We start from the raw sequence: 22,549 nt of genomic DNA on the forward strand, positions 1-22,549 counted from the left end.
GAGCGGAGAAACAGTCCCCGGGGGCCGGCTTATGTAACTAAAGCGGGTTTTGGAGCTGGAGGCGTTGCGCCGTGTCCCAAGTCGCACTGTCTTTGTTCAAACCACCTGGCATCATCGTCACCGTTCGGGGCCGGGCTGAAGAGGACGAACGGCAAGTTCTGTGCAAGCACCGCGAAAAGTCGATTTGCGCTGCAGCCATGTATATCCTTCAGGTATGTTCAAATTTGCCAGTTAATTCACGCTGTATCTCCCGCTGATGTGCTTGGTGTAGCAACTTGCCCGGCTGCTTGATCAGCCTTTCTTCCCATGGAAAAAGATAATTGTCGGCTTTTCGCTTGGGCAATATCTTCTTGAGGGATTTCTATCCCTTCGCCAATACAGGATTTTGCAACAGAAGAAACCGCCCAAGGTTCTCGAAGGCGAGGTTTCGCAAGAGGTATTCGATAAGAGTCAGGTTCGTCTTGAGGGTTTCCTCGCCTTTACTATTGCCTTCCGCCCTATGTTCGCAATAGAACTATACCATACTAACCTTAGGTCAGGCATATGGTCGAGCAAAGGCCAAATTCGGTTTCGTCTCCGGGCTTTATAGTCAAATTCAGAATCTCGCTTTCATTTACTACGATGCACTCCCGAAACTCTGGGCTGTCACTGGTCTCTGGCTGACACGGTATCTTCCTGAACGGTTCCAAGGTGAAATAACTCATACGCTGGTCTTTGTCTTCATGTTCAACCTCATCACAACATTACTCTCTATCCCGGTCTCGTACTATAGCACTTTTGTTCTCGAGGAAAAATTCGGATTCAACAAACAGACAGTCAAACTATGGGTTTCGGATATGCTCAAGGGACAAATGCTCGGTGTTGTTCTTGGTGCTCCGATCATCAGCGCCATTCTGAAAATCGTCCAAAAAACAGGCACTAGTTTCTTCTATTACCTCTGGTTGTTTGGCATGTTCGTTCAGCTCTTCGCCATTACCATCTACCCAATTGCTATCCTACCCCTATTCAACAAGCTCTCTCCTTTGGAACCTGGCACTCTGAAGACTGGCGTGGAAGCTCTCGCACAAAAACTGCAGTTCCCACTCAAGGAGCTCTACGTTATCGACGGAAGCAAAAGAAGCGCTCACAGCAACGCATATTTCTATGGACTACCCTGGAAGAAGCACATCGTCATCTATGACACCTTGATTGAGAAGAGCGAACCTGAGGAGGTTGTGGCTGTCCTGAGTCATGAACTTGGACACTGGAGTTTGAGCCATACGACCAAGCTATTCGGAATCGCCCAGGTATGTATATACAACGCAAATGCACCCTAATGTTCTCGCTAACAGGTCTCAGTTCCACATGTTCTATATTTTCGCCTTGTTTTCCGCCTTCATCAGCAACAAATCTCTGTATAACTCGTTTGGTTTCCACAATGAATACCCAATCATGATCGGTTTCCTCTTGTTCTCGGATGCATTGGCACCAATGGATGCAATTGTCAAGCTATTGATGAATATTCTCAGCCGAAAGTTCGAGTTCGAGGCTGGTACGTCTTCTTAGTTGCCGTTCAAATTCGGCTGTCGAGGCTAATTTTCTTTTTTGCAGACGCGTTTGCGGTCAAGCTTGGCTATTCAGCCGAACTGGCCAGGTCGCTTCTGAAGCTCCAAATTCAAAATCTCTCGACTATGGATGCAGACTGGATGTATGCCAGCTATCATTATTCGCATCCTATTCTACCCGAGAGACTTGGTGCTCTTGGCTGGAAGGGAGGAAAGGTTACTGCCAAAAGTGAAGACTCGGAGAAGCCTGTCAAGGCAGCTGATCGGGAGCTATAAGAAACACTCGTTATCAAACTTCGTTCCCGCTACCTCTTGGGGACCAATTTTCCATATTTTTTGGTTTTGGATTTCCGGACGGGATACTTACCAATAACAGCTGGCTTTGCGGCGTCGTGGTGCTTGTCATGGATCAGCGTAGAATTTTTTTTTTTTCTTAGCTCGCAGCAGAAGCCCTGGCTCTTTGCTCCGCCTTTCTCCTTTCCTTCTTCTTTCGTTTGCGCTCTTCCTTATCAATAGTAGCCTCTTTCACCGCTATGTCATAATCCTCAACGCCCACATTTTCTTCAGCGACCGTAGGCCCAACATTTTCTTCTTCATCTCCATCACCTCCATCCACCAAGTCAAGCTGCTCCCTCTCGAAACTCTCCAGATCCTGCCACCCGTCAACCCGCTTCTCACCAGCAGGCGCTTTCTTTCCTTTTGGTTTGCCTCCCCAATCCTCCCCGTCCGTAAAATTCTTCGCTCCCTGATCGCCCTGCTGCAACTGTTGCTCCAAAACAATGTCTCTCCCCAAAACCTCACCCCCGAGTCCGGCGCAGACGCGTTTTAAGCTGTGAATCACAAGGTTGGGTGCTGAGCCGGTGTTTGCAGAAACAGGACCGTGTGCAGATAGAGTACTGTCTGGTTGGTAGGATGGGTCGGTCGCTGCGCGGTCGAGATATGCGGACAGGAAGGCATGAGCATCGGAGGGGCTGATGCGGCGTGTGGAGTTTATGTGGGTTGGCGGGAGAGGATTGGGATTAGCTTGGAATACCATTGTCACTTAATCAGGAGAAATCGATGTCCAATTGGTATCTTGTTGCCGAATCCGAGTTGTTCGTCAGTCAAGTGTGCTGGGGAGAGAAAAAATATCCCGGAGAAATTAGTGGAGGTGGTCCGTGCGCTGCGAATCTTGGTAGTCTCTTTTTCAACCGCCCGACCTCTGGCGCAAGAGTCACTGGAATTTGATACTGATATCTGCTTAGCCACGGAATCTCAGTCTAAACTCAGAGAAGAAGTCGACTGATTCCAGGTCAATACGAGAATCCAGGGAGTGAGAACACCGAGTGTTAAAAATGATGTGCCTCCGTGGCAGCAGGACGGTGTCCTTCAACCTCAGTCCTACCAGACGAATTGTGGACCGGATTTCTCGAACAGCTTTATCGTAAGGCCTCTGTCCCCTCCGCAAGCTGAACTATCACGTTTAACTAAGGCTTCATTAGACAAACCGTACCCCGATCACCATTCCAACCAGCACGGTCCCTATCCTTCGCCACGTTCTCAACCTTCCGCTCACTCTTCCCTCCTACGCGCACGACGACACAATCCCCGCTCTCAACTCCATTCTCATCACTCCTGCTCTCCACTCCAGGAAGCGCTTCCCGCCAGTTCTCCACCACTGCCGCTCTCGGAGCAAAACGAAACACATACAATCCGTCTCGGAGAGTTCAAAAACGTCGACATGGGTTTCTAGCGAGATTGCGGTGTAGAGGCGGGCGAAATATCCTATCGAGGAGAAGGTCCAAAGGACGGAAATATCTAACTTGGTAAATTGGATGTATGTGCCGCGGCTGATCTTGTGGGTTTTATCAGGGATGGTAGAGGAGGATTGCCTTAAAACCTGATGCGGAGTGTGTCTCCTCATTTGTGTGCACTATGTACGATTTTACTCGAGTCCCAGGTGGTGGAATCGCGGCAGGCATTGATTGGGAAAAGCACACCCGTCTTCACATTGCCATGGTGAGATCCATATCCTCTTCGCCGGGATTCCACCGGGCACGCCCGTCGTACCGTTTGGTTGTTTTATTACTGTATCAGTGGCTATGGACTCGCGTGCAAGATGTGTATGTACTATAGATGTCAAAACTACTTTTATCAATCATCATCACATTGCATTTCAAGAGCCTAATACGTAGCTACCATGAGCCCACCCCGGGCAAACTTTATCTATGCCGTAAATAAGCCGCAGGAAGAGAAGACGGGATAAAAAAAAAAAAAGAAAAGAAAGAAAGCCACCTGAACACGGACAACGGCAACAAGAATCATAGAAACTGGAAATGAAAAGAAAAAAGCAACGGGCATTTTCGTCATCCTGATAGAAATTGGTAAGGAGATAAAAAATCCAGGGTAGAAAGCTAAGCGTGCAATAAATTTTCGAACCGCATGTTCCCATGATTATGATACTTTTTTTTGATGGCCTAAAACAAAAATGGGGTTTCTGACATCTAAACACACATCTCTGCCACACCGATCAAATGTGCTCATATTTGCCCTCTTGTTTATACGAAAGGGCTAACGGGAGAACGTGTTAATTTACTCGAGAATAGGTTCAAGGGTATTTCCTCTGTTACGGTAGTTAGCATATGATTAAAGACAAGCACGCAGACGCTACTTACGCGACAATATTTGCCCATCCGATCAAACGCCAATGCTTGTCAATTCTTCGACTAAGGGCAATCTTTTCGCCAATTTCCGTACAAGCGGGACTGGTCAAGCTCAATTTCGCAGCGTCTGCCTTCACACCCATGACCTTAGCACCAGTAGCAGTAGAGCCGATGTTTACCATGAGAACTTCGTTCTTCGACAGTTTAGCAACCTTGGCTTGCTTGCCATCTGCAGTCTTGACACCAAGTAACCGACGTAGGAGGAAGTAATTAACTTCGAGTTCGCTGTAGATAGCAGGAAGTTTACCACGGTGACCAAGAACGAAACCAAGAAGACGATCGGCACGGCAGAGAGTGGGGTCGACTTTTGTTCCGACACCAATAAGACCACCAGGAACGGCGAATTTGAGATCGTTCTGTTCGGCGAGAAGAGATATAACACGGCTGAAAATTGGGCGACATTTGAGCTTGCCTTGCTCATCTCTTGTGACGATACCGGGCCGGATCTCGATTTCATCGTTAAGCTTCAATACACCGGTCAAAATGGAACCACCGGCAACACCACCCTTCAAGTCCTCGATTTCACATCCGGGCTTGTTGACGTCGAAGGAACGGATGATAATCATGTGAGGAGATGCGGTGAAATCACGCATGGGGACGGGGATGTGTGTGCAGAGATACTCGTTGACAGCGTCAATGTTGTACTTCAACTGTGCCGAGATAGGAATTATGGGAGATCCGTCTGCAACTGTGCCGCGAATGAATTTCAATATCGACTGGTAATGCTGGAGAGCGCCTTCTTCCCTCATAAGGTCGACCTTATTTTGCAGAATGATAATGTGGTTAAGCTTCATAATCTCAATGGCAGCCAAATGTTCAGATGTCTGTGGCTGGGGGCAGGTTTCATTTCCGGCGATCAGAAGTAACGCTGCATCCATGACAGCGGCACCTGAAAGCATAGTACTCATGAGAATATCGTGACCGGGACAGTCGACGAAACTGGAGAGGCGTTAGCAACGCAGGGGTCGCAATGTAGAACGACGGGATCCTTACGAAACATGTCTCTGTAAACGGTATGTGCCTGAGCAGCCATCCCTCTCACACGGCGGATCGACTTCCTTTTCGCTCTTAAAACTCCTATAGCACCCCGGGCGCGGACAGTCGGGATTATCACACTTGTAAATCTTCGCATTCGCATAACCCAACTTGATGGTAATGTTTCTCTCCTGCTCATTCTTAAATCGAACAGTCTGCACCCCAGAAATGGCCTTCACCACCGTCGACTTTCCGTGAGCGACGTGCCCAATCGTGCCGATATTGATTGTTGCTTGTCGCGCAATGATCTCGGGTGATAAGGGAGTGAGCTTGGATAGGTCCAAGGTGTCTGGGTCAGGCTGCTCTGGGAGTTCTGGCTTCTTCTCTGCGGATGTTGGGGGAGCGTATGAGGGCTTTTTCAATGCAGACTTGAGTGGTTTGGTCTCTTGATCTTCGAGGTCGTCTTCGTGTTGGTCAAAATCCTGCTCAACTCCGTTCCGGTCAGCGGCACCAAGCACAGGTGAGCCCGGCTGGGATTCGTCCTCAGAATAATCACTCATTGGCGCCATGATTGCGGGAGATCTAGAGTAGGTCGCAAGCTGTGTGTCAGGGCAGCCCGGGAGGGAGGGTGTTGGTTGCGTGAAAAGGTGGTTTTGGGGATGTTGGTTGAGGTCTGTGAATGGCAAAAAAGTGACTGGATTTAGTGGGGCTCAGCTTGCCTGCGACTTTTTGCTGCTAAACCGAAAACAGAATCTCGACGAAGCGACTCGCTCTACGGAGTACAGAGCACAAGCTACATATGCAGTATTCATCTTATGATAATATGCACACCACATCGCTGGCTTTCTTCTCGTGATTTGTTTGCTAGCTAACTAATTTATGCATTTGTTCCTTCTATCTTCATGTCATCCATGGTCTCGATGCGCCTATTCCTCGTCTTCATCACTTCCAGTGTCACTGTCTAAACCACCATCCTCATCGTCCTCGTCCTCGTCCTCTTCTTCGTCGTCCAGCTGTAGTCCATAGTCATCTTCGAAATATTTTAGAGGCTGCACTTCCGGTTTAAACCCTAGAGATTCAAATCCGGTTTTAATTCTCTGGTGTGCATGTTAGCATACAGTGCTCATTCCGCCAGAAAGGGAGTAAGTTACCTCTTCAAGTACAGGAGCACATGTTACCACAATATCTGAGCTACCAGGGGTAAAAACTGGGAAGACCATCTCTCGGAGTGATTCCTTCAGTTGGTCAATGGTGACAGCCCGTACTTTCTTCAAAAGAGCTTCCTTATAATCTGGAGGAAGGTTCCGAATTACCTGTCGGATGTAGCTCTCCTGTGCTGAAAGAATATATGTGGCTTGCTCGTTCGCGAAGCCGGCCACAATGGTGCTGATGGCACCTTCAAGTGACATCATGGGATCCAACACTGCGACTCCAGATAAATGATCATCCACGATTTTCTTTGCTGCCTCAAATGCCTTGAAACCGTTGGGTGAGCGATAAATGTTGAAGTGGATAAGGCCAGTTTCAACATTATGCCTAAAGCTCGCCCCGTAGGCTAGACCAGTGCCTCGCACGGCCACCCATAAGGGGCCCTCCACCGCATTCATGTAAGCAATAGCGACCATAAGTGCCGGCAGTTTAGGGTGATCGTAGCAATTCAACCCATTGGCACTTGCATTCACGTGAGATGTATCAATAGTTGGCATCGGTACTATGTATGTAAGTTGTCCAGGTGCTTTTCCAGCGTCGCTAAGCCGTTCACTTTGTTTAACGAGAGGCAGCAGCGGCTTTGACATATCAAGACCTTCAATGTATGGTTTCCATGATGAAACCGGATTTGGGAGTCTTTCCAGATCACCAATGACAAGGATTCGCAGATTTTCGGGCTGGAATAGGGCTTTTCTGATCAATTCCATCCGCTGCACAACGCTCTCTGGATCCTTTGCAAGAAGTTTGCTGATGCGCTTCAAGTACTTAGCTCTCACCAATGTTGACCTCGCCCGAACAATAGACTCTGGAGCGTATTGGACCATATAACGAACGCCGCCGACCATGCCACTTCCACTTCGCTTTGCATCCGGAACATCCGAGAATAATCTAGTCGTAACGGCAATGAGACGTTCGGGATCAAAAATCGAATTCCATGTTAGCTCTTTCAGATATGAGATAGCAGTCTCATATTTCTCCAACTCAACCTGAAATGTTATTGCCAGCATCTCAGAATTTCCAGGGCTGCCGTCCATGGTATATCCGACAGTATCTCTTTCGAGGTCAACTATCACCTGCTCAAACGAGACACGCTCACCATTTCTGTCAATTGGAAGGCTGAAGAAAGTTTCGATGTAGACCGACAGCAAGGGGAGGAGCTCTACGGGCACCCCTTGAGTGGAAATCACCAAGGAGAACTGGACAAAATTGCTATTTATATTCTCGAAATGGATGAACATCGGCGAATCCATACCGTCCAAGTCTATCAACTGCTGGACTTTGTTGTTAGGTCGCCCTCCTTTCAACGCATGGCCTGATTTAGCCGTTGTTGTATGGACAAAATGGATTGAATCCGTATCCGGGACCTGAATTTTAGCCAGGATTTCACGGGGTATTGGCTTATCGTTTTCAGCCTTTGCCTTTGATAGTTTATCAGCCAGTTCTTTCAATCCTTTCTTTCCGAGCTGTCGCTTTCGCTCTTCAATTCTCGCCTCTTCATCAGCTTTCAATTTGGCGGCAAGCTTCGCGGAGGGAACACCAAGCACTGAAATATGGGGAGCGTCCGCCATGTACTGCTTAATGAATCCTCGCCATTGATTGTCATGCCACGACTCCAACTCTTCGTACTCTTGCAGGGTTGCGACGTCGAGAAGTCTGGATCCGTTTTTGTCGCCAAATAGGAAACTATTTACGACATAGTCTGCAAACGAGGATGCCGAGTTCTCCGTCGCAAATTTCCAGTTACGTCTGTGCCTTTGGATACACTCGCGCATGTATTTCATGTCAATTTGCTCTTGCATAGCTCCTCTAAGGACTTCAAAGAATCGGCGCTCCACATCATGCAAACTTTCAGTCGCAACGCTAGTTAGGGTAAAGCGGATTTCTGTCCGAGGTCTCTCATCTGTCATATAGTAAACCGCCGTAGCAACATGCTCTTTTTCGACTAGCACATTTTCTAGGAGCGCAGCTGATGACCCGGCAAGATACAATAATGCGACATTAAGTGCGGCACCTATTTCCTGTTAACAGATGTCAATGTGTCATCGTATAAGATAAGATACATACTCTGCACACGGTCATTGCAATCTGGCCCCAGAAATCGGATCTCGATTTCACCAAAGGACTCATCCTCCTCTGGAAATTCGACGGTGTCGATGACAGACGCTTGAAGGGGCGGTGTTGGAGTAGATTCTACCCATGGGCGCTGGAAGGGAGCGTTAGGGCTAGGAATAACGTCCAGAATCGTATCTTCGAACTTATCCAGGACAGAGAGAAGATCGGTATGGTCCACTTCTCCGACAATGATCAGGCACAGGTTTTTTGGCTGATACATTTCCTTGTGGAAAGCACGAATGCGTTCTGCTGTGAGAACTCGGAGCTGCTCCATCATTCCACCAGTTTCATAGCGAAAGCCTACGCCTTCTGGGTACAGCAGTCTACGACATCGTAAATCTATCAATTCAGAACAGCGATTTTGCACGCCTTGCATTTCAGAGTATACCACCCCTGCATCGTGGCCAGTACCGTCAATATGATATACCTCGGTATAGCATCCAGCATCGGTGAGTGTGGGCGCGATGATATGTTCTAGGTATATTGGCAAGATCAAGGAGAAACTTTCCCATCCTGCAGTATCGAGAGTGTAGGCCGTATGGTCGGTGGCAGTCCACGCGTTTGTGTCAGAATAGAGTCTGGTAGCCAGCTTGTCAAGGAAGCCCTTGTATCGGAAATTTCTTGAGCCCATGAAGCACAAATGCTCTAGGGTGTGGGGTGAGCCGGAATCGTCATGAATCTCCGTTGCAAGCACAAAGTATCCATAGACCTTGGGTCCCTTTTGATCTATAACCACGGCTCTCATTCCAGTCCTTTCAGACTCGTAGTGCGTAAAAGTGCTAGCAGAGTAGTCTGGCTTGAATTTTTGAAGCCGGCGAAAAAAGCTTCTACCACCATTGTGAGATCCCATTGTTGAACTACCCTCAGGGCCTTCTAGAGAAATTTGACGAAGGAGATAGGTAGAGATTTTGGATAAGCTAGTTTGACTGTTAGCAGATTCAGTCAGCAGAAAAGGGTCATATCACTGCCTGTGACATAATGACGCAAGAGACAAGGTATAAGGAAGAACAAAATGAAAACACAAAGGGGTGGTTTGGTCCTGTACCCTTGAATCCATTAATGAATTGTGCAACTGGGGTTTTGCAGGCGAGGGGAAGAAAATAGAGGATTGCGCTGCGCAGAACAGTGAACACGATCAATGAGGGGAACAGGCGCTGTGCAGGATCCAATGAGATATTTGAACGCAGAAAGGCGATGAGATAGAAGTGTATTCCTTACTTGAAAGGGTCTCTTATCAACTATTAATGCCTAGTAACTATGGTGGACCAAAGCATCCAAGTTGACTTCTTTCTAATTGTTAAGACAAAAATATACTCCGTAGCTTAGGTAGGTACCGAAGAGGTGCGGGGTGCATGAAGCAGCAGGGAGATGGGGAAGTAGAATAGTTAGTTGGGGAGGCAAAAGGGAGAGCGGTTGAAAGGAGATAGAGGCCAGACACAAGGCTGAAGACCAGGGCCTATGCGCCAATATTAAGGATGGATAGAAATGTGTTTGTTTTATGGAGTATTTATCTCGTGAGAAGGCAGCCCGCCGAGAGCTTGGGCTGAGTGACAGTTGACCTCCAAGCAGTGAGTCAGCTGCAACATGTGACCACATCCCAGGCTTGGGCGTTGCCAACAGACAAAGCGGCGCAGAATGCTTGGCTGTCCTCAGCGCCAGCAGCTATTGATGGCCCGAGCAGGTTCATGATGGGATGCATTAATATGATGTTTAACTTTGATACAGTCAGGGGCAGATGATTTCCAACATTGATTGTTTATCCGGTTGAATGAGCATAGTGATTTATATTCACAATGGCTTCCAGTCCCTCCAGCGATGCCATATGTCAAGCGCTGCTCAGGTTCATCACTGACGGGAAGTTCCCCGACTCAGAAGACCTCGTGTCGACCGAATTTCCTCTAGAGATCATCCCGACTGAGCTGCAAGAGATAACAACGGCCAAGAAAGAGATTGAGGTGCGTTCTAACACAGCCATTTTTGGGAAGCCCAACACTAATGCTCCCGCTCAATTAGAATGAAATATCGACCCTCAGCCGAGAAACAGCGACGAATATAGACGACTGGATAGTGCAAGCGAAAAAGCTGCATCAGGATATAGAACGCTCTCGGCTGACCGCTAGAGAAATTGTTACACTACACGAAAAGGGACGAGCGCTTCGTGACCGGGTCTCTGATGCGCAATCCGCGGTTGACCAACTACATGAGGACATTGTGTCGAATGAAGCTATACTAGAAACACTGGGGCAAGCGCGCTTGATTGACAATAAACTTGCAAATGCACAATTAGCCCTTGATCGCGGTGAATGGATAAGATCTATTGATCTTTTGGACGATATTGGGGATTCACTAGCCAGTAGCAAGCTTCCCCAAAGCAGCAATATCGTCGGTTTATTGTCCACAAAAGTCACGCAGCTGCATGCCGGTATTTCCAATGCCCTTCGAGCCGAATGGAGCACTCTGATCAAAATCGATGCCACCTCAGATCAGCCAACAATCACCATACACAGTAGCGGTATGTTAGGCTAAGCCACTGTACATGTCTATTGCTTACTCCCAGATCAGATCATTTTCCCGATATTTTAGCTGGATTGACCAGGTTACAAGTTTTGGACGATGTTGTCAGTTCTTTTCAAAAGGATCTGATCAACTACATCCTTCGGCCTGTCATCTTCCCCGTTAAGACAGGCCAATGGCGCATATTCTCTGTGGATGGAAACTGTTTGCGACTAGTCCTGGCCCCATCGCGACCACTACTTTCAGATTTGCTAAACAGTATACTATCGGCATTTTCGTATCTCAAAGAAAACCTGCCCTCTAACATCCTTGAATGCCTCTTCACCACCCTCGCCGGTACCATCGTTTCACCATTGACAACAAAGTGGCTATCACCTTCGGTCCCAAGCGAAGTCTCCTCGCTTGAGCCATTCCAGGGAACACTGGACCGGATCCATCGATTTGTTTCAGATTTAGAAAAGCAAGGCTGGCAAGGACTGGAAGGGCTTGGTGCCTGGGTTGGACAAGTTCCCCGCCTGTGGCTTAGCCAACGACGGTCCAAGGCCTTGAATGATGTGCGACTGGCTATGTCCCATAGTACTGGGAAAATCCGGAAGGTAGAAAGAATCGAGAAGCAGCATGTATCCGGGGACAACGGCATGCTCGTTGAAGGAAATGGTGAGGATGATTGGAATGCTGAATGGAGTGACAACGAAGACGAAGATACCCTAAAGAGCACAACCATTAAAACAACTTCGGAAGAAACGGAAAACCAAGCAGACCCCGGAAACGAAGACGACGCTGACGAGTCTTGGGATTGGGATGACGACAATGAAGAGCCTCCTGCGGCTGCTCAACCGGAAGCGAGCTCTGAACTAAATTCGCAAGCTAAGGGACATGGCGGTGATCACAAAGACTCTCAGCGGGAGTTGATTTTGAAGGAGTACTATGCCGTAACAGATTTACCAGATCGTATTCTTACTATCATATCTAACCAAGTCGCCGACGCTGAGGATTTGACAAATTTAGGGTGAGACTCCATCATCCTATATATACTTGCTTAATCCACTAATTAGGTCAGGAGCTCTCAATTGAAGCTGGCTTCTTCGCGGCCTGCTCTACTTGCATTGCCTACATTGATTGTTGCAATGTTCAAAGCCACGGCGCCAGTACTCTACTCTCATAGGTTCGATGCCGGTCAGATGCACCTATATAATGATTGCATGTATCTTGCAGAAAAACTACGTTCATTTTCAGAGGCCCAAAATCTCCCCAAGCTAAGCTCGGATGTTGAGTCTATCGAGAAATTTGGCAAGGCAGCATACGGAAAGGAGCTTCAGTCGCAGCGTACTATCTTAAGTGATCTTCTTGATGGCTGTCAGGGATTTTCAACCTGTTCTGAAGAGCCCTTTCTGGGAGAGTGCAAAAATGCAATGGCTGCAGCAGTCGACAGAGTGAGAGATGTATACAAGGAGTGGCAACCAATTTTATCCCGCTCTGCCCTCCTTCAATCAATGGGAAGACTCATATCGGCAGCGATAAACAAATTAATACTAGATATCGAAGATTTGAGCGACATTTCAGACGCTGAGTCCCGGCGACTGGCTGAATTCTGCACCAGTCTGTCCAATCTAGAGGATCTATTTCTTCCTGATCCTAGCACAGATCCCAATGCCGCCAACCAGCCAGAAGCGATACCAATGACGGCCATGTACGTTCCGAATTGGCTGAAGTTCCAGTATTTAATAAATATCCTTGAGAGTTCTCTGGCGGATATCAAGTACATGTGGACTGAAGGAGAATTGAAGTTGGAGTTCGATGTGGATGAGTTGGTTGATTTGATCAAAGCCCTTTTTGCAGACTCGGACCATAGGAAGCGGGCGATTGCGGAGATACGGCGGACTGCTGGTGTATCTTAGAACCATAAATAAAATAGGATATATATATACTGGTATTCCGACCTTTTACCCCGTAAATAAGCAGTATCTGTGGCTTCATTTTTTATTCTCTGTTAGATTTAACTTGGGTAGGCCCATAATCGGAATTGCACGTTTTGCCGCTTCGGCCACCGTACAAAAATTTCCCGGTCAACAATTTTGCAGTCTTGCGCAAAAGACTCTGCAACAACAGATAAACAAAAAAGAAAAACTGACCTTGCAATAATAAGGATGGCGGAGGAGTCGAGTTTAGAGGTACAGTCACAGACTGCGCAGACACAAGCAAGACTCAGGTTTAGCACCAGAGATGAAGATCTTGCGCTTCCCGAGTCAACTGGGCCTATCCTCGTCCCTACAGGTACGAAGTCGCGCAACTGGAGAAGGAAAAAAGATGAAAATCTAGAAGAAAACGTTTCTCATGCAGAATAAACTTAGGTCTACGAAGATATGCTCTTTCTACCCTTGTTAACAACCTCCTCGCTACCGAAAAGCCCGTTCCGCTAGAATTTCTTATAAACGGCACGTACCTTCGCACTTCCGTTGATGAGTTTCTCACGGCGAACGGTATATCAGCCGAAACAACCCTTGATGTCGAGTACGTGCGCGCGCTTATTCCGCCATTGCATGTTGCATCGTTTTTACATGATGATTGGGTAAGTTCGGTGGACGTGCTTAGTGACAGCCAAAATGAAGAGAGGATTATATCGGCGAGTTATGACGGACTGTTGAGGGTGTGGAATATGTCGTCAGAGATTATTCATACGTCGGCGTCGGCGAAAGATGGAGGGCATCAGAGTGCGATTAAGTGCGTGAGATTTTTGTCGGCGAGTCAGATCGTGTCTTCAGGAATAGACAGGACGGTGCGATTGTGGAAATATACAGACCAAGAAAAGGGGATAACTCCGCAGATCGAATATTACGGTCACAAAGGCAGTGTGGATTCGATAGCGGTTCATGGAAACCGGATTTTGTCGGCGTCTGCGGACCATACTGTTGGGTTCTGGTCCACGAAAAAGTCCGAGTCCCCAGCTGTGCCTCAGAATCTGCTCCCTTCAAGCTCAGCGAGAAGCTCCAAGCGACGGAAACTAAACTCCTCCGCGAGCACTTCCCAACGCGGACCATTAGCTTTGCTCAAGGGTCATACTGCTCCTGTTTCCGCTGCAATCTTCGACGCCAAAGATTCCACAGTCGGATATTCAACGTCCTGGGATCACTCGCTTCGCACATGGGACCTTGTCACTGCCGCCCTAGTTGACACTCGCACTACTTCTCACTCTTTACTGTGTGCCCAGCACCTCCCCGAACACACCCTTCTTGCTGCGGGCTCGGCGGCCAGACATGTTACTTTAATTGACCCTCGGGCTTCGGCTACGACAGTGTCCGCGATGACGCTGCGAGGGCATACCAATGCTGTTGTATGTCTTGCCAGGGATCCAGACAGTACATACGGCTTAATAAGTGGAAGTCACGATGGTACATCCAGGATCTGGGATATTCGATCTACGAAAACAGATACAGACGGCGTGGTGAGTGAGAGCATATATACGATTGCTAGAAAGAGCGCAGGTGAGGGCAAGCGGGTAGGGGGGGATGGAGTGAAGGTGTTTGATGTCTGTTGGGATAAGAAAGTTGGAATTGTGAGCGTGGGTGAGGACAAAGTCATTCAGATAAATCGTGGAGAGGGGGTTGTCCCGAAGACTGCCTAATAAGTTGGCTTTCCAGATCCAACGGCCGCTCGTAATGCAAAAAGAAATATATATTTTTGTAACTCTTGTGTTTTTCAGCGATTTTGAGCAGACGGTCCTAATTTTGCATAAACTCATCCCATCTATTTGTACTGTACATGTCCGAATTTCGAACGCCGCTCCAACGCCTTAAGTCCTAGGTATAGAAACACGAAAATATACACACGTTCGATTCATTTTATGCCCTCATAGTCTCCGCTCAATAGCATTGAGTTTAATGGCAGTTTTGGTCTGGGATCTCGTCAGCCTGGACAATCGACGCAAAAGAGGGCATCAATAGCTGCATAATAGTTTGCAAGACTGACCTGAGTTCTCGTTCTCTGTCCCCTCACTGGAAGGTTCAATGCATGTCTCCTTCCACGATATGTTCCCGTATCCTTCAAACGTCGAATATTATCCAGAATCTCTCGACGGAGGTCGTTCTCGATCTTCATGTTGGATAGGGCTGAAGTTATGTCGAGGACTTGCTTGTTCGCTAGGTCGCCAATTCTCGCGGTCGGGTGCACATTATGGCGGGCCATGAGGCGAGCGCACACGGATGGGCCAACTCCGAAGAAGGATAGGAGGGATTTCTATGAAGTCGAGTTAGGACATTGAAGGCGGGTTAGTGGGTTAGGAAGAGTGTAAAAATTGCGTACAGAGACGAGTTGCCGCTCGGGAAAGCTGACGCCGAGGATGTAAACCTACGGGAGAGATTAGTGACCGATACCACTGCCATAGTCTAATGACTTTACCATTTTGCCCGCGGAATTGGATCCAACTGTCTCTAGGCTCTTTTGAATGCGACGGCTGAGGTTGCGATGGAAGCTTTGCTGATCGCTTTCCATCCATGGATGTTATTGGAAGGCGGGCTGCAACGGGGAAACATTGTTCCGCGTGTTTCAAGCCGCCATCCATCCATGAAAGTTGGCCTCTCCTCCCGCCCGTCCAACACAGAACTATCAATTGACTGCTCTGCTTTGTTTAAGAGTGTTTGGGCTGTTTATCCTACAATTTCGCAACCATGTCTAGCATTAAACGCCTTGTGGCGCTGGGTTCCATCGTCCTCCTTGCCCTCTTCCTGCTTGTGTCCAGGGCTGAGGCTAAGGGACCAAAGGTCACCAACAAGGTACGAATGCTGACACCCTCTCTCTAGACTACGATGTTCCAACATTTTTACAATAACTAGGTTTATTTCGATATCGAGCATGGGGATAAGCCCATGGGAAGAATAGTTCTGGGGCTCTACGGCAAGACCGTTCCCAAGGTGAGCTGCGCTGAATGTGGATGGCGCGTTGTAAGGAGAATGATCTGTGCTAATTCATATTGCATAGACAGCTGAGAACTTCCGGTAAGAACGTATGGTCTCCAGAAACACCTTTTCGGACTCTAAATGGTAGCAGCGCATTGGCAACCGGTGAGAAGGGCTTTGGATACGAAGGCTCTACCTTCCACCGTGTCATCAAGGACTTTATGATTCAGGGTGGTGACTTCACCAACCACGATGGTTAGTGATCATGGGCTGCTTTCGGATCTAGTATTGGAATCCAGGCTAATTTTCCGAAACTGTAGGCACTGGCGGAAAATCCATCTATGGCCAAAAGTTCCCCGATGAGAACTTCAAGCTCCGACACACCAAGAAGGGCCTTTTGAGTAAGGACTCTGGATTTCTAGCCTTGCCGGAGCATTGAAGTTGCTAACCACGTGCTCCTGCCTATAGGTATGGCCAACGCTGGTCCCGACACCAATGGATCCCAATTCTTCATTACCACTGCAGTCACAAGGTATGTGTCACACTTTTCTATCTAGATGTTTATCGTTCAGGAGAAAAGCTAAATCGCGTCATGTAGCTGGCTTGATGGCCGTCATGTTGTTTTTGGCGAAGTCCTTGAGGGCTATGATGTTGTTGATTCCATCCAAAACGTGTCTAAGGGATATGGAGACAAGCCTGAGACGGATGTCAAGATCGCCAAAAGTGGAGAGCTACCAGTGGAACCGGAAGGTAGTGACAAAGAGCTTTAGATTAATAACTCCTGAGTCTTTCTGAACACCTGGCCTCTCTATCTTCTTTCATTTGGCGCCAGGAGTCGCTGATAGCTCACCTGTCCAAAAAAAAGGCGACCGGGGTCGATTTCGCACTTACTTTGAAACTCCGATGTATAATCCTCCTCAGCGGCATTAAGACATCAGTCAATCAACAGGGTTCCCTATTTCCCCGACCTTCGAATAATGGATTCAGAGCTTTCCTTCTCAGAAATTCCATATGAGGTTTGGGATACGTCTATCCGTGTGGGTAAGTGGTTAATGTATATAGATAGGTACATCTATAGGATGCAAATTATAACGCTTGCAACATGCATATACCCAAGTGACCTTTTGCTTCTATTGAGCTTGTTGACAAGATGGTGAGGCAGCCAGACATCGCGAAGCGATCAAATTTATATATGATCCCAAAATGTCCAAAAACCGCCTGTGTGGGTGGAATGTTGCGTTCGGATCCGTAGAGGCCGCCGCACAAGTCGAACATGTGAAATACTGCCTGATAGACTTGGTCGTGAACGCCAGCGCCAAAGACGAGGAATGGTAAAATTGTCAGGCCCGCGGTGGAAGCATTTTTCGGATGTCAGAACTGGACCGGGAATCGTGTTTTCTGGCATCTGCGGACCGCAAGGTATGGTAATCTGCGGGGCATCAGGACAAGTCTTACTTGGGCTTGCTTGGTGGCGTATGGCTTTACACAATATGCGAGGTGAATATCTCACATGCTTCTTCGTGTCACCCGTAAAAACTGGTCCTCATGGTTTTCTCACCACCAGCGATGCTTTCGTGATAGGTCGACGACGACACTTCAGGTACAAACCTAGCCCTTACGACCGAGCTTTTGTATTGGACCAACTATGAGGAGGATTTTAGTTAGAGGGTTGGGAGGTTGCAGATCTTGTCTGGGATATCAAATATATGATATTCCCTTCCCCAGCTCTTCCCTCAAGCAAGCGATATACAGACACAGCCACATGGCTGTCTTCTGTAACGGGGCAAAAACGTGCGCAAAATTGGAGATTTGGATTATCAGGTCCCAGTTAGCCGTTTTCCTCGATATCCGATCGTGTCCATCATATCAGCCCGTCGCTGCATTTCTGGCTTGTGGCGCCACAACAACTCCCTTGACGGGCGAGCTCTTCCCCGCAAGACCGGCGACATCCGGATCTCACATTTGCTGGGATGGCGCTCCTATCTCAGCGCCATTAAATGCTCCATGGTATTGACTGCCATGACGTGTCTAATGCGCGGTTCGCCCGACACATGTAGTCGAGCTCTGCATTCATAATCCCATCTCCATATGTCTCTGCTATACCGAACTCACACCGTATGATTCCGACAAAGCTTCGCTTTAAAGAGGCACAAGGTTGTTACGCTCCTATTACAAGCCTAGCGTTAAGGCACATGCGGGCAATTCGTACGGCGTGTCCAGGCGCGGTTCGGTTCCCCGTCTGTCAAATACGATATCCCTCCAAGCGGTGACCTAGTGAATCCTAGTATTTCTAACGATCAGCATCATCAGCCTTGTCACATCTCTTATGCTCCACAGATCAGAGAACCTGAGATGCAAAGAAATCAGAAAATTGGAGTACTGCCGAGAAGACTCTTGAAACAAAGCAAGGATGGATCGGGAGGGATCGATGACGCATTTGTTCGGAACAAAGGAGTTGAGTGCACATGCACGTTTCCGATGCTGTGGGAGTCCGACCCGGAAGAGCACGAGCAGAGTTGGCCAATGCGGCCGTACACTGTACTATTCATGCTTGGGCTTCAGTCTGGTAGGGTTATACCCCGTTTCTGCTGAGCCTCGTTATACCACAGCGCCAGATGGGATTTTGTCGCATGTCCTGCGTGGTAATGTGCGGCGTTGGTCGCCCTGAAGGATTATGTAGGTGGGATACGACGGTATGTTTCTTGCTACATACATATGCACCCTGCAGAACTGGTGCTACGTATATCAGACCTAAATATGTAGTAGTCAAGGGTTTTACCAGCCTCAAAGTCCTCTTCTCAGCAGCCCACAGACATATGTAGAATTAGCAACGTGGGACTTCCTAGTTATATGCATTCATTATACGGAGTACTCGCTTGTTCTTGTAGTTTCTTCCCAGCTGGTCTGTGTCCCCATCTCGCAGGCTACGGAGTGGATAGGAAACGGCGGGATCCGCAACCTAGAGTATATGGACTAACTATGTCTGACCGGACTTGTTCTTCAGCTCCATCACATGGGAGATTCTCAACAATAATAGTGTTTGCGGTTAACGAATAGTGTGGCGCCCACCTTCGAGAGAAAGCAACTTTAAGCGGGTACATTTCTGCAGACTCCCGTCAACAATTGTTTGCCTGTTGCCTTTTTCTCTTTGACAACCGTCGATACCAAGGATACTGTACTCCGTCCGTGGATCATTTACAGTCAATTGACTGGAAGGGCGAAGGCAGATTCGGCGTCATGATGGTGGGTTGTTTCCCATATTCATGCAAGGGTTTTACATGGATTCATCTGGGAGATGCGCTAATTATTGGTTTAGTGAAGTAACTCCAGAGTACGGGGTACGGGGCGAGATCATAAAGTATAAGTAGGCAAGGGTTAGACAAAGATAGCATGCACACTTAGAGTAATGATTATAAACTTGTATATATGTACGGAATACGCAAGCAGTTACACGGGCCAACGCGGAGAAAACTCAAGCCATCGGCATTTGCTGGCAGTGGAGGATTCTCGGAAGCTAACCGATAATCGATCTACATATGATGGCCAGTTCGCTGCCATCTAGTCATCGCGTGCTCCGCGAGCTGTTCCCAAGCTTATATGCAGAGCGATGTAACTAGATAGGTTAACTAAGTTGTACTATAACTACGGAGTATATCGTCAACGATCGATGGGCAAAGGTAGGGGACCTGGCAAAAATAAATCGAATCCGTGATCCTTACCCACAAACAAACAATGATCTTTGATTGGACCCGTCGTCACCTCTGGTGCTCCACATCGTCTTCATAGTGCGGAGGGTTTCGATTGGGAGGCCAAGGATCCATGGGAAGGATGGGCCGTGGCCCTGACTAACCATAGTCTCGAGCCTCGACCTTCGCTGACGTTTTAGCTGCTGTCCCCTTGTACCATCTCCGCCCCGAGTGAACTTAAGGATTAACTAGGCGGGGAAAACCGCCAAATGCTCTGGTAAAGCTGGCCACCCACTCGGATATTTGCAGAGACGATCACAATTGCCCTGAGATTCGATGATAGTCTCCAAGACGTAGGATTAGCAGGTCCATGTTTTGGTGACTACTTGCGTCCTGCATGCATGAAGGTGCGCCCTTCATACCCTGACAGCCAACATGCACCCGCAATCTGGGGGTGCGATTATTATCTTTTTTGTTGTTCTTTCTCGCCGGGAAACACATGTTGGTTCCCTCCTCGGTCCTGGAGGCCACAACACATGTGAAAAGATTCAATTTCCCCCTTAGAGGCTCCACCCCCGCGTGCTTAATTCCAATAGACTCCCATTGAAACCAGTAAACCAGTAAACGAAGACGAAGATGGGTTGTGTTTGGAGCCTATGGTCCATGCGGATGCAACTTGGCTCGCTATCCTCCAAAAGTGAGACACTGAGGCAGGCATTGAAATAGATATAAAAGGAGCCTACTGGACCCTCGACTCCCCCCGTTTACCAGCTCGCCTCAAGGATTGCGGAACAAGCCAGTGTTATTCTCTCAGATTCTGTGCTCTAGTCGTCAGTTGGCCGTTGACAATTCTTTGAATCAAGATGAAGTTCTCTCACACCCTCGTTGCTTTGGCCGCTGCCGGCATCGCCAGCGCCCAGATTCCAAATATCCCACCTTGCGCCGTAAGCTTCTCCCGTCGATTGAATATAACAGATCACCCTCTGACAGGATACTTGTCTTTTAGCTCATGTGCTTCATCGATGCTCTCGGCAACGACGGGTGCGAGAAGTTGACCGACTTCAAGTGCCACTGCGCCAAGCCCGAACTTCCAGGAAAGATCACGCCTTGCGTTGAAAAGGCCTGCCCCAACATTGAAGCCCGCATCTGTATGTTACCCGCCCTCTACTTAGGAAGAGCAGTTCCTGACCATAGTACCCTTTTCGGCTATAGCCGTCTCCAACATCGTTGTGGACCAATGCTCCAAGGCCGGTGTCCCGATTAGCATCCCACCAGCGGATACTCGCACTCCCACCCAACCTGCGAGCACCAGCCCTAGCACTCCTCAGCCAACTGCCTGCATTCCCAAGCGCCGCCGTGCATGAACACGAGGAAGATAGGAGTTGAGGTCTCCACAGTGACGGTTGTCCCGTTGGGGGAGTTTTCTTTCTTGTGCGACAGATCCACGCTATCTGCCACTCTGTAAATAGTAATCATCAAGGCATAATACAAATGCACGGATTTACATGCACTATCTTTTCCCCTGTCGTCGTCGGTTAGAGTTCGTGAACGATACCTCGTGGTCCCAGTCGAGGACTTGGGGACCAGAATGGAGAACGCGCTCTTCCCACGTTGCCCGAAACCTTATAGCGGGATGCGATGGAATGACAAGATCCAGACCACCAATTGGCTAACTAACTGTGTAGCTGTCCAGAAGACAACATGGCGGCCGCATTCCCAAGTGTAGAACAAAAGTGCGAGATATTTCGCTTTCTAGGAGACTTCACGCAGAAACGGCAAACCTGCACAGTCAGCTGAGATGTGTTTGGCATGATTGCAACCCACCCCAGTTTCACCCACTCACTCACTCTCTCACTCTCTCACACACTCACACACACACACACACACACACAGAGAGAGAGAGAGAGAGAGAGAAGAGAGAGAAAGTGAGAAAAAGCGAGAGTGTGTGTTTCCTTAAGCATGGCTGTTAAGTTAGACACTGCTTAGACTTCTTCCTTTGCTGGTTGCTGTCGCTAGATGCCAGTATCCGAGTCCTTTCTCAATTCTCATGGGAGAATATGCAGTGTGACCTGTGGTCTTGAGATAGACGGAATGAGGATATCACCGAGTTGAAGAAAGTGATAATAGCTATTTGCAGCTGCTTGCTGCTCTCAAGCTCTGTGGAAAGCTTGACTATGTAATCGTATTTGCCATCAGCACCATCGAGTAACGAGTCAACACTCATGGGACAGAAAACGCCGGTGAGCGCCCGAAACCCGGTTACGGACATGGACCAGCCTCGTCAACACGACCAAACAGCCGCTTGGGCGGTCACCAACTGGTTTGATTGTTTCCTTCTGCAATGTGCAAGTGCCGACAGAAGAGGTGACACACCGTGCAACAGGTCTGAATTTGACCCATTTGATCTGCAGCTTATGGGATCCAGAATGGCTGTTTTTGTCGGGAGCGATTTTCTTTCCCTCACTCCAATGGACACCATCATTGGCCTGCTGTGCCTAGGACAGACCAGGGGGCTGCTTGGCATGCTTGCTTTATTTCTCAAATATCCGCTTGCCTCTGCCGCCAATACGGGAGTCCGTAACACCGCAGCAAATTGGAGAGAACGCCCGCATCGACCGACGACGCGCGACATCTCGAAAGGAGCTGCCATGCAGTTACGCAGAGTATGGCAGCAATGTGTAATAAACAGCTTTACCGCTGTGTTTTAAACAGCCTTCATACCTCCCGCTCAAGAGGAGTTGCCCATAAGCCGTCCTTCCGTCGATACGGACTGCTGAGTGCTTTCTTTTCCCCTGTAATTTTTGAAGTCGTCGCCCTCCCTTGCTTCTGATCATATCATTCTCCTACGTCGGTCCTCCTCGAGCTCCTGGGTGCACATTGACATACACCCGACATCCCATACGTCCCGGCAGCTG

At 48.4% G+C, this 22,549-nt stretch overlaps 12 protein-coding genes across 12 annotated transcripts; 7 read left to right on the forward strand and 5 right to left on the reverse strand.

Moving 5' to 3' along the window:
* Positions 1 to 115: 115 nt before the first annotated feature.
* CIMG_09552 (CaaX prenyl protease) lies at positions 116 to 2,081 on the forward strand. Its single transcript, XM_001239930.2, has 5 exons — positions 116 to 212; positions 272 to 449; positions 535 to 1,286; positions 1,339 to 1,531; positions 1,591 to 2,081. The coding sequence occupies exons 1-5, from the start codon at positions 198 to 200 to the stop codon at positions 1,818 to 1,820; spliced, it is 1,368 nt and encodes a 455-aa protein (XP_001239931.1). The 5' UTR covers positions 116 to 197; the 3' UTR covers positions 1,821 to 2,081.
* On the reverse strand, positions 1,172 to 2,625 carry CIMG_09553 (uncharacterized protein). The gene is made up of 2 exons (XM_001239931.2): positions 1,912 to 2,625; positions 1,172 to 1,814 (listed from the first exon to the last, which is right to left on the reverse strand). The coding sequence occupies exon 1, from the start codon at positions 2,578 to 2,580 to the stop codon at positions 1,978 to 1,980; it is 603 nt and encodes a 200-aa protein (XP_001239932.1). The 5' UTR covers positions 2,581 to 2,625; the 3' UTR covers positions 1,172 to 1,814; positions 1,912 to 1,977.
* Positions 2,626 to 2,791: 166 nt separating this feature from the next.
* CIMG_12372 (ribosomal protein L34) lies at positions 2,792 to 3,692 on the forward strand. Its single transcript, XM_012358359.1, has 2 exons — positions 2,792 to 2,967; positions 3,026 to 3,692. Exons 1-2 carry the CDS (start codon positions 2,879 to 2,881, stop codon positions 3,351 to 3,353), a joined length of 417 nt encoding a protein of 138 aa, XP_012213782.1. The 5' UTR covers positions 2,792 to 2,878; the 3' UTR covers positions 3,354 to 3,692.
* A 36-nt stretch (positions 3,693 to 3,728) lies between these two features.
* Positions 3,729 to 5,871, reverse strand: CIMG_09554 (eukaryotic translation initiation factor 2 subunit gamma). Its single transcript, XM_001239932.2, has 3 exons — positions 5,240 to 5,871; positions 4,199 to 5,185; positions 3,729 to 4,146 (listed from the first exon to the last, which is right to left on the reverse strand). The coding sequence occupies exons 1-3, from the start codon at positions 5,788 to 5,790 to the stop codon at positions 4,116 to 4,118; spliced, it is 1,569 nt and encodes a 522-aa protein (XP_001239933.1). The 5' UTR covers positions 5,791 to 5,871; the 3' UTR covers positions 3,729 to 4,115.
* A 213-nt stretch (positions 5,872 to 6,084) lies between these two features.
* CIMG_09555 (zinc metalloprotease) lies at positions 6,085 to 9,999 on the reverse strand. Its single transcript, XM_001239933.2, has 4 exons — positions 9,761 to 9,999; positions 8,495 to 9,655; positions 6,373 to 8,441; positions 6,085 to 6,318 (listed from the first exon to the last, which is right to left on the reverse strand). The coding sequence occupies exons 2-4, from the start codon at positions 9,390 to 9,392 to the stop codon at positions 6,148 to 6,150; spliced, it is 3,138 nt and encodes a 1,045-aa protein (XP_001239934.1). The 5' UTR covers positions 9,393 to 9,655; positions 9,761 to 9,999; the 3' UTR covers positions 6,085 to 6,147.
* Positions 10,000 to 10,201: 202 nt separating this feature from the next.
* Positions 10,202 to 12,992, forward strand: CIMG_12373 (ribosome biogenesis protein YTM1). The gene is made up of 4 exons (XM_012358360.1): positions 10,202 to 10,497; positions 10,556 to 11,054; positions 11,105 to 12,065; positions 12,117 to 12,992. The coding sequence occupies exons 1-4, from the start codon at positions 10,336 to 10,338 to the stop codon at positions 12,952 to 12,954; spliced, it is 2,460 nt and encodes an 819-aa protein (XP_012213783.1). The 5' UTR covers positions 10,202 to 10,335; the 3' UTR covers positions 12,955 to 12,992.
* Positions 12,993 to 13,177: 185 nt separating this feature from the next.
* CIMG_12374 (ribosome biogenesis protein YTM1) lies at positions 13,178 to 14,802 on the forward strand. The gene is made up of 2 exons (XM_012358361.1): positions 13,178 to 13,330; positions 13,408 to 14,802. Exons 1-2 carry the CDS (start codon positions 13,204 to 13,206, stop codon positions 14,676 to 14,678), a joined length of 1,398 nt encoding a protein of 465 aa, XP_012213784.1. The 5' UTR covers positions 13,178 to 13,203; the 3' UTR covers positions 14,679 to 14,802.
* Positions 14,803 to 14,959: 157 nt separating this feature from the next.
* On the reverse strand, positions 14,960 to 15,454 carry CIMG_09557 (putative mitochondrial 37S ribosomal protein SWS2; the record flags this gene model as incomplete). The annotated part of the gene is made up of 3 exons (XM_001239935.1): positions 14,960 to 15,289; positions 15,356 to 15,400; positions 15,452 to 15,454. The coding sequence occupies 3 exons, from the start codon at positions 15,452 to 15,454 to the stop codon at positions 14,960 to 14,962; spliced, it is 378 nt and encodes a 125-aa protein (XP_001239936.1).
* A 188-nt stretch (positions 15,455 to 15,642) lies between these two features.
* On the forward strand, positions 15,643 to 17,068 carry CIMG_09558 (peptidyl-prolyl cis-trans isomerase B). Its single transcript, XM_001239936.2, has 7 exons — positions 15,643 to 15,825; positions 15,886 to 15,963; positions 16,031 to 16,047; positions 16,100 to 16,203; positions 16,269 to 16,349; positions 16,417 to 16,480; positions 16,547 to 17,068. Exons 1-7 carry the CDS (start codon positions 15,721 to 15,723, stop codon positions 16,716 to 16,718), a joined length of 621 nt encoding a protein of 206 aa, XP_001239937.2. The 5' UTR covers positions 15,643 to 15,720; the 3' UTR covers positions 16,719 to 17,068.
* Positions 16,926 to 17,283, forward strand: CIMG_13619 (uncharacterized protein; the record flags this gene model as incomplete). The annotated part of the gene is made up of 2 exons (XM_001239937.2): positions 16,926 to 16,989; positions 17,111 to 17,283. 2 exons carry the CDS (start codon positions 16,926 to 16,928, stop codon positions 17,281 to 17,283), a joined length of 237 nt encoding a protein of 78 aa, XP_001239938.2.
* A 3,214-nt stretch (positions 17,284 to 20,497) lies between these two features.
* On the forward strand, positions 20,498 to 21,147 carry CIMG_09560 (proline rich antigen 2; the record flags this gene model as incomplete). The annotated part of the gene is made up of 3 exons (XM_001239938.2): positions 20,498 to 20,578; positions 20,641 to 20,782; positions 20,847 to 21,147. The coding sequence occupies 3 exons, from the start codon at positions 20,498 to 20,500 to the stop codon at positions 20,996 to 20,998; spliced, it is 375 nt and encodes a 124-aa protein (XP_001239939.1). The 3' UTR covers positions 20,999 to 21,147.
* Positions 21,148 to 21,847: 700 nt separating this feature from the next.
* On the reverse strand, positions 21,848 to 22,529 carry CIMG_13620 (uncharacterized protein; the record flags this gene model as incomplete). The annotated part of the gene is made up of 3 exons (XM_004444862.1): positions 21,848 to 22,129; positions 22,356 to 22,460; positions 22,521 to 22,529. The coding sequence occupies 3 exons, from the start codon at positions 22,527 to 22,529 to the stop codon at positions 21,848 to 21,850; spliced, it is 396 nt and encodes a 131-aa protein (XP_004444919.1).
* Positions 22,530 to 22,549: the final 20 nt, after the last annotated feature.

The sequence above is a fragment of the Coccidioides immitis genome (assembly GCF_000149335.2).
Source record: "Coccidioides immitis RS genomic scaffold supercont3.5, whole genome shotgun sequence".
NCBI classification, from domain to species: Eukaryota; Fungi; Ascomycota; class Eurotiomycetes; order Onygenales; family Onygenaceae; genus Coccidioides; species Coccidioides immitis.